This window comes from Rhinatrema bivittatum, chromosome 12, assembly GCF_901001135.1.
Source record: "Rhinatrema bivittatum chromosome 12, aRhiBiv1.1, whole genome shotgun sequence".
Taxonomy (NCBI): Eukaryota; Metazoa; Chordata; class Amphibia; order Gymnophiona; family Rhinatrematidae; genus Rhinatrema; species Rhinatrema bivittatum.
The window spans coordinates 5,033,479-5,049,193 of record NC_042626.1 but is presented as its reverse complement, the minus strand read 5'-3'; the positions used below and the strand labels follow the sequence as shown (position 1 = coordinate 5,049,193).

The 15,715-nt window shown below is 56.1% G+C and overlaps 1 protein-coding gene across 3 annotated transcripts in view; it reads right to left on the bottom strand.

Annotated features, from left to right (window-relative positions):
- The window catches only part of SRGAP2 (SLIT-ROBO Rho GTPase activating protein 2), a 110,736-nt gene that overhangs the window by 45,642 nt on the left and 49,379 nt on the right, over nucleotides 1-15,715 (bottom strand). For 2 of the 3 annotated variants that reach the window (XM_029573836.1, XM_029573839.1), the window contains 4 exons: nucleotides 14,915-15,077; nucleotides 6,336-6,398; nucleotides 2,274-2,489; nucleotides 1,797-1,925 (listed from right to left, as the gene is read on the bottom strand). In XM_029573836.1, coding sequence (XP_029429696.1) covers nucleotides 1,797-1,925; nucleotides 2,274-2,489; nucleotides 6,336-6,398; nucleotides 14,915-15,077 — 571 coding nt within the window. The remainder of the gene's footprint in view (nucleotides 1-1,796; nucleotides 1,926-2,273; nucleotides 2,490-6,335; nucleotides 6,399-14,914; nucleotides 15,078-15,715) is intronic. The other variant, XM_029573837.1, reaches the window with a different exon arrangement.

Sequence of the window (15,715 nt, the reverse complement as noted above, 5' to 3'; positions counted from 1 at the left end):
CATGCCCCGGGATAGATTCTAACCTAAGGGCCACAGGATAGATTCTAACCTAAGGGCCGCTGGCAGGCCGCGCCACGGGATAGATTCTAACCTAAGGGCCGCTGGCAGGCCGCGCCACGGGATAGATTCTAACCTAAGGGCCACGGGATAGATTCTAACCTAAGGGCCGCTGGCAGGCTGCGCCACGGGATAGATTCTAACCTAAGGGCCACGGGATAGATTCTAACCTAAAGGCCACTGGCAGGCCGCGCCACGGGATAGGCCCAGCAAGTGAAAATGCTCCAGATCTTGCCATTTGCATTTGGCACTCAATTTCCCCTGATTGGAGAATGGCCTGGGCACATCTGGAGCCAACATTTCTCAAATATTCCTGGAGCGTTTTCAATAAGCAACACTATGAATTTAAACTTTGCTCCGTCAGCAACTGGTACCTAATGGAGCTGGCAGAGATAGGGCAGGCTAGATAGGGCTACAGCCTTTTTCTGTCATCGTGTTTGTACAAGGGATGCACCCTCTCCACCAGAGCCTATCTGAAGCACTTTGAGCTGATTTTTAGGAAGTCCAACACAAATGCTCTTACAATAATCCAGAGTAGAAGACCAGGCCTTGCACTGCCACTTGAAAATCATTTTGGCACAAAATATACCTAAGGTGCCTAATCCCCCTCATCTTAAAGACTGCAGTCTCTAGAACATTCCTAATCTGGGACCTGAACAACATCTGACTCTGGAATCACTCCCAGATCCCAAAAGTCTGACAAAACGGGACAGACCATCATTAATCACAAACGGAGGGATATCGTCTGCTCGCACACAATAGTCCTGTCTTAGCTGGATTTATCACTAATTCATTCCTCGTTGTGCAGAGTTTCCACAGGCTGCAGACAATTGCTCATCTGTGCAAACAGTGCCTGAACTGAACCACTGACAGGAAAGATCATCCAAATACAAACTGACAAGGCCAAACCCTGCGGATCCTCCATGTCTTTCCGTTCACCTTTACCTGACATGAACGGGCAGACTAACAGTAAAGCAACCCCATTTGTGCACAGCGCCCGTATCCCAGTGCGCAGAATACATCCAGGAACGTTACCATAGCAGACCTCCTCCTGTCCAGCAGCGCTGCAGGACCATGGCAGGACTGCAATCCACACTGCTTAACTTCTAACACCACCGTCCCTTGTAAAGTTATCCAGCTGACATAAGGCACGGCTTTCTGTAATTTTAGCCAGGCCAAGCAGATTGGGTATAGGTCTAGAATTTGTCAATTCCCCACGTCAGCCCCTGGTCTCCTAACGTAAGCCTGTCTTCATGCATGGAGGCCACACGTTGCCCTAAGCAAGGATTCACTTTGTGCTGCCCTCACAGAACCGTGACCCCGGAGATCTCTGCCCACCACATGTGCTAACCTGGCCACGTCACTTAACCTTCCAGTGGGGAGTGAGCTCTCTGGGGCAAGGCCACTGACTGTCCAAGTTATGATCTGCTGGAGTCAGAGAAAATACCGAAGGGACCCAGAGGGCGCTCCAACCTATCAGGGGCCGTCCTTACAGATTTTTGCTCTGACTCCATCCGCTGGAAGGGGGACACGACCCACTCTCTGGACTGATCCGGGTACGTACAGGGAACCAATATTATAATTTCCGTCTCTGGGACACATTAATTACTCCTCAGATGCAGAGGGAACCCTCCGCTGGGGGTGGCCTCTGGCACAGAGTCATCGCAGCTTCCCGCTCAGATACAGGGGGCAAAGTCCCTGCTGCAAGCCCCCCTCCCCCGCCTGCTCCCGGTACTTACATCAATCAGATCCGCCAGGTCATGGATGTAATATTTAAAGACACACGAATTGGTTGCCTCCAGGGCTAGCACATACTCATTCCTAGCCTTGATGGCTTTTAACTTATTCTCCGTGTATTTTGCTTGCCGCTGAAAAAGAAAACACAAAATGTCATTTAAATAAATTTCACTTGGATGGGGGAGTGGGGAGAGATTCAGACACTGTGCCAAAATTAATTATAACTGCAAAAATTAGCCAATCCACAACTATGCAGAGAGAGAAACCCGCACAGGGTTAGGAAGCCATTTCAGAAGTACGGGTGGTAAGCAGCCAACGCGCAGCCCGGGTCAGCCCAGACCTCTAGTGCAAGGCCAAGCGACAGGATCGGGCTAGGAGAGCAATCCCTGCCCAAGAATTGCAAATTTCCTCTAAACTCCACGGCAGCAGGTGCCTCCTGCTGGGAAGAATCAGGCACGAGGCTGGACACCCGCACACACCTTTTCCTTCACCTTTTCAATCTTTTTCACGGAGCTGCGCCGGGCATGCTTCTCCTCGAACCGGGTGCCGGCGGTGGCATCCGGTGAGCGCGGTGTCTGCCGCTCCTCCTGCTTCACCGACCTGCCGATCTGCTTCTCCTCCTGCTTCTCCGCCTCCTTCAGCTTGCTCTGCGCGCTGATGCTCTCTGCATTGTACATGTGGTACGTCTTCATCACCTATGGAGAAGCAAGGGTTAACACTTCCATTTCCAGCCAAGACACAAAGGGAAACATCTGGAAGGCCCCTGCATGCCCAGGAGCAGAGGGGCCAAGTGTCCCTGGGGGTCCCTTCCCAGTGATGTACGAGCACGAAGGGGCTCAGCTCTCTTATGATATAACATGGAATTAACCCGAAGAGCAAGAAATGCGCCTTTCCAGCAGACAACCCTACGACTTACATCCGAATGTGCTACTGTAACCTTGGAGGGGCGGCTGGTTGGGCACAGACGAGAGGCTGCGGCTGTGCTTTCCCCGCACTGTACGGCGCCTTGCACAACGCAGCTGCTCTGGGCGGTTCACACTTCTTTAAATAAAAGAAACCTGCATGGAAACCAACGCCCCCAGAAGAGCAGTAACTGTGCCCTATTAATTACTTCTGAAAATCCAAGTCCCCGCCTGGGCGCACAATCACACCCAACCCCGGGGAGCTTCTAAAACCAGGGCTTAACCAGGCCACCCTTTAGGAAAAGAGCAAGCCAGGGGCCTCTGCCCAGAATGTGCTGGCAGCAGGGGTCTCTCACCACGAGGCTGCCCCTAGCTCCCCCCATTTCCTGCCCCGGTACATTCCCCTCTCTCCTCCCACATCTCTGGGAAAGAGACAGGCGCACCAGCCCTCGCTCCCCCAAGAAACCTGAGCAGAAACCCCACCACAGGCAGAAAAAAAGCATCAAGAAAGCCACTGAACTGACAAGCAGCAGGGGGGAGCTGCTCTCCCCTCCCATCAGTAATCCCACATCTTCTACCCCTCCATCATGGGTAACCTCATGCCTCCTCCCCCTCCCATCATCAGTAACCTCACATCTCCTCCCCCCCCCCCCCCCCCCCATCAGCAATCCTGCGTCTCCCACAGCAGCCTCCGTGCCCCCTCCCCCCCATCAGTAATCCTGCGTCTCCCACGGCAGCCTCCGTGCCCCCTCCCCCCCATCAGTAATCCTGCGTCTTCCCCGGCAGCCTCCAGTGCCCCCTCCCCCCCCCATCAGTAATCCTGCGTCTCCCACGGCAGCCTCCGTGCCCCTCCCCCCCCCATCAGTAATCCTGCGTCTCCCACGGCAGCCTCCGTGCCCCCTCCCCCCCCATCAGTAATCCTGCGTCTCCCACGGCAGCCTCCGTGCCCCCTCCCCCCATCAGTAATCCTGCGTCTCCCACGCAGCCTCCGTGCCCCCTCCCCCCCCATCAGTAATCCTGCGTCTCCACGCAGCCTCCGTGCCCCCCTCCCCCCCCCATCAGTAATCCTGCGTCTCCCAAAGCAGCCTCCGTGCCCCCTCCCCCCCATCAGTAATCCTGCGTCTCCCACAGCAGCCTCCGTGCCCCCTCCCCCCCATCAGTAATCCTGCGTCTCCCACAGCAGCCTCCGTGCCCCCTCCCCCCCCATCAGTAATCCTGCGTCTCCCACAGCAGCCTCCGTGCCCCCTCCCCCCCCATCAGTAATCCTGCGTCTCCCACAGCAGCCTCCGTGCCCCCCCCCCCATCAGTAATCCTGCGTCTCCCACAGCAGCCTCCGTGCCCCCTCCCCCCCCCCCCATCAGTAATCCTGCGTCTCCCACAGCAGCCTCCGTGCCCCCCCCCCCCCATCAGTAATCCTGCGTCTCCCACAGCAGCCTCCGTGCCCCCTCCCCCCCATCAGTAATCCTGCGTCTCCCACAGCAGCCTCCGTGCCCCCTCCCCCCCATCAGTAATCCTGCGTCTCCCACAGCAGCCTCCGTGCCCCCTCCCCCCCATCAGTAATCCTGCGTCTCCCACAGCAGCCTCCGTGCCCCCTCCCCCCCCATCAGTAATCCTGCGTCTCCCACAGCAGCCTCCGTGCCCCCTCCCCCCCATCAGTAATCCTGCGTCTCCCACAGCAGCCTCCGTGCCCCCTCCCCCCCATCAGTAATCCTGCGTCTCCCACAGCAGCCTCCGTGCCCCCTCCCCCCCATCAGTAATCCTGCGTCTCCCACAGCAGCCTCCGTGCCCCCTCCCCCCCCATCAGTAATCCTGCGTCTCCCACGGCAGCCTCCGTGCCCCCTCCCCCCCCATCAGTAATCCTGCGTCTCCCACAGCAGCCTCCGTGCCCCCCCCCCCCCCATCAGTAATCCTGCGTCTCCCACAGCAGCCTCCGTGCCCCCTCCCCCCCCCATCAGTAATCCTGCGTCTCCCACAGCAGCCTCCGTGCCCCTCCCCCCCATCAGTAATCCTGCGTCTCCCACAGCAGCCTCCGTGCCCCTCCCCCCCCATCAGTACTCCTGCGTCTCCCACAGCAGCCTCCGTGCCCCCTCCCCCCCCATCAGTAATCCTGCGTCTCCCACAGCAGCCTCCGTGCCCCCTCCCCCCCCATCAGTAATCCTGCGTCTCCCACAGCAGCCTCCGTGCCCCCTCCCCCCCATCAGTAATCCTGCGTCTCCCACAGCAGCCTCCGTGCCCCCTCCCCCCCCATCAGTAATCCTGCGTCTCCCACAGCAGCCTCCGTGCCCCCCCCCCCCCCATCAGTAATCCTGCGTCTCCCACAGCAGCCTCCGTGCCCCCTCCCCCCCCCATCAGTAATCCTGCGTCTCCCACAGCAGCCTCCGTGCCCCCCCCCCCCCCATCAGTAATCCTGCGTCTCCCACAGCAGCCTCCGTGCCCCCTCCCCCCCCCATCAGTAATCCTGCGTCTCCACAGCAGCCTCCGTGCCCCCCCCCCCCCCCATCAGTAATCCTGCGTCTCCCACAGCAGCCTCCGTGCCCCCTCCCCCCCCCATCAGTAATCCTGCGTCTCCCACAGCAGCCTCCGTGCCCCCCCCCCCCCCCAATCAGTAATCCTGCGTCTCCCACAGCAGCCTCCGTGCCCCCTCCCCCCCCATCAGTAATCCTGCGTCTCCCACGGCAGCCTCCGTGCCCCCCCCCCCCCCATCAGTAATCCTGCGTCTCCCACAGCAGCCTCCGTGCCCCCTCCCCCCCATCAGTAATCCTGCGTCTCCCACAGCAGCCTCCGTGCCCCCTCCCCCCCCCCATCAGTAATCCTGCGTCTCGCACAGCAGCCTCCGTGCCCCCTCCCCCCCCATCAGTAATCCTGCGTCTCCCACAGCAGCCTCAGTGCCCCCTCCCCCCCCCATCAGTAATCCTGCGTCTCCCACAGCAGCCTCCGTGCCCCCTCCCCTAGTGCCTGAAGCATGGACTGGGAGTTTCTTCCTAGTCCTGGGCTGCAGGGGGTGCAGGGCACAGCAGTCACCTTTTTGTCCTGCTGCTCTTAACCACATGGGAAGGCCAAAATTGTTTGTTTTGCCAGAAATTGAATCCAGAACATTCCAGCGCTGCTTCTAAGTTTGGCCAAACAAGTTCTCTCCCTGGCTGATAAAGTGTCCCTTACTCCCTCCACTCCTGCATCAGCAGGAAGCCTACGAAGGTACAGAAACTCTCCCTGTGCCCCAGCACATCCCACCATCGGCCAGAAATCGGAAAAGCCGGCCACTTTCAGAGCAGGGGTGCACCAGACCCAGGGTCTGGGGTGCTTTTACACACAGATCTGCTATTAGCTCCAGATGTTGAGGGCTGGAACAGCAGCCAGATGTTGCTCACTAGCACCCCTTGTGGTCAGGTCACGGACGTGCTTGGTGTCAGCAGAGCTGGCAGCCCGGGCGCTGCAGTGAGCTCCTAAGTGTAAATTACAGCATAAAACAGATTCATCCTCCGCAGGCCGAAACCCGATTTCTCCAAACTATTCCTGAATCAGAAAGGCTGGAATCTGGGGCGGGGGCGGCAGACGCGTGGGCCGGCTGCTGTGCACAGCAGCACGAGACAAGCTCACGTCCCCCCTCCCTCCATGGCCCCCTCTTCTCCCCTCACTTACCGAGTAGAGCTCATTCAACACTTTCATCAAATCCTCCTGAAGCTGGACGCCCACCTCTTTACTCTGCAAGGAAAGAGAGAAGTGCGCACTCGTGAGCGAGGGCGGAAGTACGGCGAGCGTGCGAGCGACGATGCACGTGGAGGGGTCGCGAAAATGGGGCGACGAGCAGACCCGCAAGATATCAAGACTCAATTCCACATTTCCTCTCCGGCCAAATCGACGCCCAACCATTTTACGGAGCCGGAGAAGCGGGTCGGGGAGGTAGGAAGGCTGTTCTGTTACCACTTAAGGAAGCCCAGGTCAAGGTAAGATGCGAGCAGATAAAACGTCTTCCAGAGCTCATCGGCTCAGCTCAGCTCACAAGTCGCATGGAGGTCGTCTGTTAGCCTCAGATACTGCAGAGTAACTCTGGCTGAGGAAAAGCAAGCGCTGCTCCTCTGCCGTCACACGTGAAACACGGCTCTCACTGGCGAGGAGGAGCTACACAGCTTGGGTTTCCTCAGACAGGTTGACTGTGCAGTATCCCCAGCTCAGTGAGAATACTAAAGAGAGATACAGAGTCTGACATTTGTAGACTAACTGAAGGCTTTAAATAATTAGACATAAGGGCGTGCGTTTCGGCACTTACCTACAGTGAGAAACAAACACTCACTGTCTAAAATTATAGACAGTGTGGGAGACGTTACTCAAGGCAGAAGACAGTCTGAACTGTTAAAGCTTTTCCTGCGGGCACAGAAGGTCCTAAATGGATGGGACTCCTGTGTATTAAGGACATCCTGCCACAGCTGCTGCTCCTGGTAAATCACTTACGAAGCTCCTCCTCTTCCTACTGCAGGCACGTCAATAGTAGATCTGCTTGTCTGAGCGACTTTCATCCATCAGTCGGTAAGCGGGAGGAGAAGCTGCTGCGGTGAAGGATTCGCTCTTCTGTCTTTGAAGAGACACCAAATCCACATCGGAGGTCCCCGGAGCTGCTGGCACTGCACAGAAAAGGTTCTCTCCGTCCATCTCTTGCACAAGTCCTGCTGCAAACAGAACCTCAGGACTTCATGCGCGTGTGAATGATCTGCAAGCGACGGGGCGCGTCTGCTTTCCAGCTGTTAGTTTAGGAACTTGGCTTGCCCCCGAATATTTGCATCTTAATTGTTCCTGGTCCTGCCTCCTGTATCCAGAGGGGCAAAAACGCCGGCAGCACAGCGTAAAGGACTCATGCAGGAGACCCACGTTACTCCTCCACAGTCACGAGGAACTGGTACCCCACATCTGGAGTATATACGCAGACACCACAGGCATGAAATGAGTCTGCATGCCTGCCGCTCGCACACACACACACACACACACGTACGTGCAGCCCTCCGTTTCTCAACCCGTCATCAAAATATTCTGCAGAACGCAAGGCAGGCTCCCTCCCTGAACTGCTCATTCAAAGGCCTAAATTTAGAAGCGCACATCACATGATGGGGAAGTGAGCGCACAACACACAAAGGGCTGTTTGCAGCAGTGCGGGGCCCCATTCAGAGTGGAGAGAAATCCCAGTACGGCTCTGTTTCCAAACTGCAAACAGCTGTGCCGCCAGGAATTTCTAAGCAAACAGCAGCAGCCGTCAGCAGCGTCAGAAGGGAGAATCCTTGCAAGCCCACTGCCAGCCACGTCAGGTCACACTCGCGCAGCCCCACTGCCAGCCACGTCAGGTCACACTCGCGCAGCCACGTCAGGTCACACTCGCGCAGCCCCACTGCCAGCCACGTCAGGTCACACTCGCGCAGCCACGTCAGGTCACACTCGCGCAGCCCCACTGCCAGCCACGTCAGGTCACACTCGCGCAGCCCCACTGCACAGCCACGTCAGGTCACACTCGCGCAGCCCCACTGCACAGCCACGTCAGGTCACACTCTCGCAGCCCCATTGCACAGCCACGTCAGTTCACACTCTCGCAGCCCCATGCACAGCCACGTCAGGTCACACTCTCGCAGCCCCATGCACAGCCACGTCAGGTCACACTCTCGCAGCCCCATTGCACAGCCACGTCAGGTCACACTCGCGCAGCCCCATGCACAGCCACGTCAGGTCACACTCGCGCAGCCCCATTGCACAGCCACGTCAGGTCACACTCGCGCAGCCCCATTGCACAGCCACGTCAGGTCACACTCGCGCAGCCCCACTGCACAGCCTTGCACACATTCCTCACTCTTCTATGCACCTGCAGATCACCTCTCATCAGCCTCTCTCTAATCCGCTGGCACCACCTCCCCCACACCACACATTTTACAGGGCCAGTCCTCGGCAGCCGATCCATCTCCATCCCTTCCCTGTGCCACAGGGTGCTGAGCTGTAATCCTGAAGGTGGACCACAATGCCAAGATGGTAATTCACCCTCACAGGGCCACGTGGACCAGAAGATGTGGCCCACCTGCCAGACCCCCCTTAGCAGCTGTAAAACCGCAAGTTCATCCTCAGCACTGCCTCCCGCACAGGGTGCACAAGCTCTCAGGCCTCTCTCTGACACAGCTACCATCCTTTATATAAGCAGAAGGCGCTTGGGAATCAGGAGAGAAGGCAGCCCAATGGCTGGGTCTACAAATCTCCCATTTTCCCCTCCCTGAGTGGCCCAATCCATCTCTAGGAGAAACCCAAGCTGTATCACGCTTCCTGACCCTTTACGATAATTATTATTACCAAATATTAATAAACTCCCAGTGCTGATCCCAACCAACACTGTCACAGAAACATTTCTTCACAGAAAAGCAGTAACACAAATTTAAAAAGTCCAGAGATAAGCACAGAGGATCCTTAGCTGTGGGGGAGTGAGGGGTAAATCCTGGGATAAGCACAGAGGATCCTTAGCTGTGGGGGAGTGAGGGGTAAAGCCTGGGATAAGCACAGAGGATCCTTAGCTGTGAGGAAGTGAGAGGTAAAGCCTGGGATAAGCACAGAGGATCCTTAGCTGTGAGGGAGTGAGGGATAAAGCCTGGGATAAGCACAGAGGATCCTTAGCTGTAGGGGAGTGAGGAGTAAAGCCTGGGATAAGCACAGAGGATCCTTAGCTGTGAGGGAGTGAGGGGTAAAGCCTGGGATAAGCACAGAGGATCCTTAGCTGTGAGGGAGTGAGGGGTAAAGCCTGGGATAAGCACAGAGGATCCTTAGCTGTGAGGGAGTGAGAGGTAAAGCCTGGGATAAGCACAGAGGATCCTTAGCTGTGAGGGAGTGAGAGGTAAAGCCTGGGATAAGCACAGAGGATCCTTAGCTGTGAGGGAGTGAGAGGTAAAGCCTGGGATAAGCACAGAGGATCCTTAGCTGTGAGGAAGTGAGAGGTAAAGCCTGGGATAAGCACAGAGGATCCTTAGCTGTGAAGGAGTGAGGGGTAAAGCCTGGGATAAGCACAGAGGATCCTTAGCTGTGAAGGAGTGAGGGGTAAAGCCTGGGATAAGCACAGAGGATCCTTAGCTGTGGGGGAGTGAGGGGTAAAGCCTGGGATAAGCACAGAGGATCCTTAGCTGTGGGGGAGTGAGGGGTAAAGCCTGGGATAAGCACAGAGGATCCTTAGCTGTGAGGGAGTGAGGGGTAAAGCCTGGGATAAGCACAGAGGATCCTTAGCTGTGGGGGAGTGAGAGGTAAAGCCTGGGATAAGCACAGAGGATCCTTAGCTGTGGGGGAGTGAGGGGTAAAGCCTGGGATAAGCACAGAGGATCCTTAGCTGTGGGGAAGTGAGGGGTAAATCCTGGGATAAGCACAGAGGATCCTTAGCTGTGAGGGAGTGAGGGTTAAAGCCTGGGATAAGCACAGAGGATCCTTAGCTGCGAGGGAGTGAGGGTTAAAGCCTGGGATAAGCACAGAGGATCCTTAGCTGTGGGAGGGAGTGAGGGTTAAAGCCTGGGATAAGCACAGAGGATCCTTAGCTGTGGGAGGGAGTGAGGGTTAAAGCCTGGGATAAGCACAGAGGATCCTTAGCTGTGGGAGGGAGTGAGGGGTAAAGCCTGGGATAAGCACAGAGGATCCTTAGCTGTGGGAGGGAGTGAGGGGTAAAGCCTGGGATAAGCACAGAGGATCCTTAGCTGTGGGGGAGTGAGGGGTAAAGCCTGGGATAAGCACAGAGGATCCTTAGCTGTGAGGGAGTGAGGGGTAAAGCCTGGGATAAGCACAGAGGATCCTTAGCTGTGAGGGAGTGAGGGGTAAAGCCTGGGATAAGCACAGAGGATCCTTAGCTGTGGGAGGGAGTGAGGGGTAAAGCCTGGGATAAGCACAGAGGATCCTTAGCTGTGGGAGGGAGTGAGGGGTAAAGCCTGGGATAAGCACAGAGGATCCTTAGCTGTGGGGGAGTGAGGGGTAAAGACTGGGATAAGCACAGAGGATCCTTAGCTGTGGGGGAGTGAGAGGTAAAGCCTGGGATAAGCACGGAGGATCCTTAGCTGTGGGGGAGTGAGGGGTAAAGCCTGGGATAAGCACAGAGGATCCTTAGCTGTGGGGGAGTGAGGGGTAAAGCCTGGGATAAGCACAGAGGATCCTTAGCTGTGGGGGAGTGAGGGGTAAAGCCTGGGATAAGCACAATAGATCCTTAGCTGTGGGGGAGTGAGAGGTAAAGCCTGGGATAAGCACGGAGGATCCTTAGCTGTGGGGGAGTGAGGGGTAAAGTCTGGGATAAGCACAATAGATCCTTAGCTGTGGGGGAGTGAGAGGTAAAGCCTGGGATAAGCACGGAGGATCCTTAGCTGTGGGGGGAGTGAGGGGTAAAGCCTGGATAAGGTCAGAGGATCCCAGAAGAGGTGAGAGAGATTCTTGTGCCAGTCTTCTGGGATCCTCTGACCTTATTGTGTCCTTATCCTGTCTGATGACTTAGGGACTCTGCTCCCAGTTCAAACTGGGCTCCTACCAGTTACTTAATAAGCTCTGTGAAATGAGTTACAATTTCAGTCTCAGTTCCAGTGTCCCCCTCCCCCCATGCCAACCCCTTTCAGTGCTTCCTGGTTGGAAATGGAGAAGAATCTCTCCGGGCTCCCGGCAGGGCTGCTGCTCCGACCTCCTTCACCGATGACAAATTCACAGGAAATATGCACCAAGTCCCTGGTGGGCGGGAGGTGGATGGGGAGGGTGCATTTTGAGAGAGGCCTGGGCCACTTCTGAAGCTGGCGCTGGATCCCCGGAGGTGGTGAGAGAAGCATTTACCAAGCCCTCTGCACACCCGAGGTGGTACCCGCGGGCCCAACGCTTCATCAGCAACGAGACGCTCAGAGCTCTTGCACACCCTGAACACGGTGAGAGGGAGGAGGACCCTGAAACATTAAAATCCCAAAAGCCAGGCTCCGCTACAAAGGGACATGCGCCCTGCAGAGGAGACAGCGTGCGGGGAGCATTTATTTACCTAAAAGTACTTCTCAGTGGCAGAGCTTGGGGCGCGGTGCCCTGAAACACAGACATACACCCTGGGGAGGGGCAGGAAGCAGCTGAGAGCCTCCCATCCCTGTCCACGCTCCTCAGGATGCTCAGCGATGAGGAGCACCAGGCTGGCAGCCTGCTGCCCTAATCCCAAGAGAGCTGGACTGGATCCTCCAGCTCCTCCCATCTCAAACTTAAACCGGGGACCTAGATTGGAGAGAAAACAGCTGGGGAGAGGTCCTGCAGCTGCTGGGCTGCCCCTCGGTGTCTGCATGAGGTCACAGCGAGAGGAAACGTGGTAACACCTGATTAGCCAGGGAGACTATAGAAAGCCATCGCTATCCCTGGCAGTGAGTAACAGGAATCAGATCTACTTTATGGGAGCTGCCAGGTTCTTGTGATCCAGACTGGGGGCTGGATGGGCCATGGTCTGACCCAGCCTGGCACTTCTTATGTTCTTATGCACAGGACGCTGGGCTCGATGGACCTTGGTCTGACCCAGCCTGGCACTTCTTATGTTCTTATGTACAGGACGCTGGGCTCGATGGACCCTGGTCTGACCCAGCCTGGCACTTCTTATGTTCTTATGTACAGGACGCTGGGCTCGATGGACCCTGGTCTGACCCAGCCTGGCACTTCTTATGTTCTTATGTACAGGATGCTGGGCTCGATGGACCTTGGTGTGACCCAGCCTGGCACTTCTTATGTTCTTATGTACAGGATGCAGGGCTCGATGGACCTTGGTCTGACCCAGCCTGGCACTTCTTATGTTCTTATGTACAGGACGCTGGGCTCGATGGTCCTTGGTCTGACCCAGCCTGGCGCTTCTTATGTTCTTATGTACAGGACGCTGGGCTCGATGGACCTTGCTCTGACCCAGCCTGGCACTTCTTATGTTCTTATGTACAGGATGCAGGGCTCGATGGACCTTGGTCTGACCCAGCCTGGCACTTCTTATGTTCTTATGTACAGGATGCAGGGCTCGATGGACCTTGGTGTGACCCAGCCTGGCACTTCTTATGTTCTTATGTACAGGACGCTGGGCTCGATGGACCTTGGTCTGACCCAGCCTGGCACTTCTTATGTTCTTATGTACAGGACGCTGGGCTCGATAGTCCTTGGTCTGACCCAGCCTGGCGCTTCTTATGTTCTTATGTACAGGACGCTGGGCTCGATGGACCTTGGTCTGACCCAGCCTGGCACTTCTTATGTTCTTATGTACAGGACGCTGGGCTCGAGGGACCCTGGTCTGACCCAGCCTGGCACTTCTTATGTTCTTATGTACAGGATGCAGGGCTCGATGGACCTTGGTCTGACCCAGCCTGGCACTTCTTATGTTCTTATGTACAGGATGCAGGGCTCGATGGACCTTGCTCTGACCCAGCCTGGCACTTCTTATGTTCTTATGTACAGGACGCTGGGCTCGATGGACCTTGGTGTGACCCAGCCTGGCACTTCTTATGTTCTTATGTACAGGACGCTGGGCTCGATGGACCTTGCTCTGACCCAGCCTGGCACTGCTTATGTTCTTATGTACAGGATGCAGGGCTCGATGGACCTTGGTCTGACCCAGCCTGGCCCTTCTTATGTTCTTATGTACAGGACGCTGGGCTCGATGGACCTTGGTCTGACCCAGCCTGGCACTTCTTATGTTCTTATGTACAGGACGCTGGGCTCGATGGACCTTGGTCTGACCCAGCCTGGCCCTTCTTATGTTCTTATGTACAGGATGCTGGGCTCGATGGACCTTGCTCTGACCCAGCCTGGCACTTCTTATGTTCTTATGTACAGGACGCTGGGCTCGATGGACCTTGCTCTGACCCAGCCTGGCACTTCTTATGTTCTTATGTACAGGGTGCAGGGCTCGATGGACCTTGCTCTGACCCAGCCTGGCCCTTCTTATGTTCTTATGTACAGGACGCTGGGCTCGATGGACCTGGCTGTGACCCAGCCTGGCACTTCTTATGTTCTTATGTACAGGACGCTGGGCTCGATGGACCTTGCTCTGACCCAGCCTGGCACTTCTTATGTTCTTATGTACAGGATGCAGGGCTCGATGGACCTTGGACTGACCCAGCCTGGCACTGCTTATGTTCTTATGTACAGGACGCTGGGCTCGATGGACCTTGGACTGACCCAGCCTGGCGCTTCTTATGTTCTTATGTACAGGATGCTGGGCTCGATGGACCTTGGTCTGACCCAGCCTGGCCCTTCTTATGTTCTTATGTACAGGACGCTGGGCTCGATGGACCTTGGTCTGACCCAGCCTGGCACTTCTTATGTTCTTATGTACAGGATGCAGGGCTCGATGGACCTTGGTCTGACCCAGCCTGGCACTTCTTATGTTCTTATGTACAGGACGCTGGGCTCGATGGACCTTGGTCTGACCCAGCCTGGCCCTTCTTATGTTCTTATGTACAGGATGCTGGGCTCGATGGACCTTGGTCTGACCCAGCCTGGCCCTTCTTATGTTCTTATGTACAGGATGCGGGGCTCGATGGACCTTGGTCTGACCCATCCTGGCACTTAAGGGGTCAGCAGGAGAGACAGGAAGGGTTTGTATGGGGAGACCTCACAGAGCTGGTACTGCCAGGCAGAAAGTGAAAACATCCATTTCCAGGTGAAATTACAGCCGATCTGCTACGGCGCTTCCCTTATCCACCCACTTCCTGCAATCTGTTTGCCGAGAGGTCCTCACTGCTGTCCCCTCTGCAGAAGACGAGGAGTAGAAAGAAGCTGCTATCCTATAAGCCCACGAAAACCGACAATCAAGTCCAAGCTAATTACTGGTAAAAGAACATAAGAAGTGCCTGGGTGAGTCAGAGCAGCGTCCATCGAGTCAGTTCAGGTCATAAGTACCTGGCAGGTTTCCAAGTGGCTTCTGCAGGCATGCAGAGAAAGGCCCACGCGCACACGCATGCACACACACACACAGACACGCACACACACGCGCGCGCGCACACACGCACGCGCACACACACGCACGCGCACACACGTGCAGGACCATCGTGGAGCTGTACAACAACCCAACAGGATGCCAGCAGAGAGCTGAGTTCTACCTCTGGCAGCTTCACCCGCACGCGTGCAGCTATGTGCACCTGGTGCCTGAGCAGTGCAGGTACGTGTCAGGGTACTAGAGAGCCTCCCTATATCCCAGCCAAGATGACGGAGCACGCACACATGTACAGAGCACGCTTTCGAGCACTCACCTTCTTAAAGAGCCTGCCCGAGTCCTCGCTGACCTGGCCGAAGCGAGGGATGATGTTATTCAGGTAGATATCGCTCAGCGTGGCGTGGTCTCGGCTCTCCCGCTTTACCTGGCTCAGGAGAATGTTCCAGCAGTTGACTGGAGAGAGGACGTTCTGCTCCTTCCTGGGCGGGGGGAGAACAGAACAGAAGTGAAGCTCTGCCGCATCTTTCACCAGGCACATGAGTAACAAACCCCTGCCTGCCATCAGAGGACGCGTTACAAAGCCGCCCTGGCCTCTCCTGTCCCACGGACTCACTCAAGAAACGCACGACACTCCCTTTGTGGAAAAACAGAAAGCAAAGGCTTCATAACACGTGGCACTCGTGTCCTGGTGGGCTCACACCCCTCCTATGCCTGGAAACTCAGAGACGGTAAGGGGAGAGTATGCGGATGAGCAAGAGTTTACGCTCCAAAGCGTCTGGTAATAAAGGTAGCACGTCATTAGCTTTCAGATTAAAAGCTACAAGCAGGCACAATATGGAAACAAGGATTACAGGTCAAAAGAATGAAATGGCGACGAGGAACAGATTCTGCAAGTCTTATGGGGTCAATACTGAAAGGTAAGTGTGCATCTAAGCTAGCTATGTCCGACTAACTTACACGGCATGCGGCGGGACATCCCCGTTAAAAGCACTACTCAGCGGGATAAGCCCAGATCCACCCACAGCCTACCCCCAAGTTAGCCAGCTAGCCAAATAAGTCACTTATCCAGCTACCTAGTGGCCACTGAAATAACCAGAAATTCAGCGGCCGCTAGATA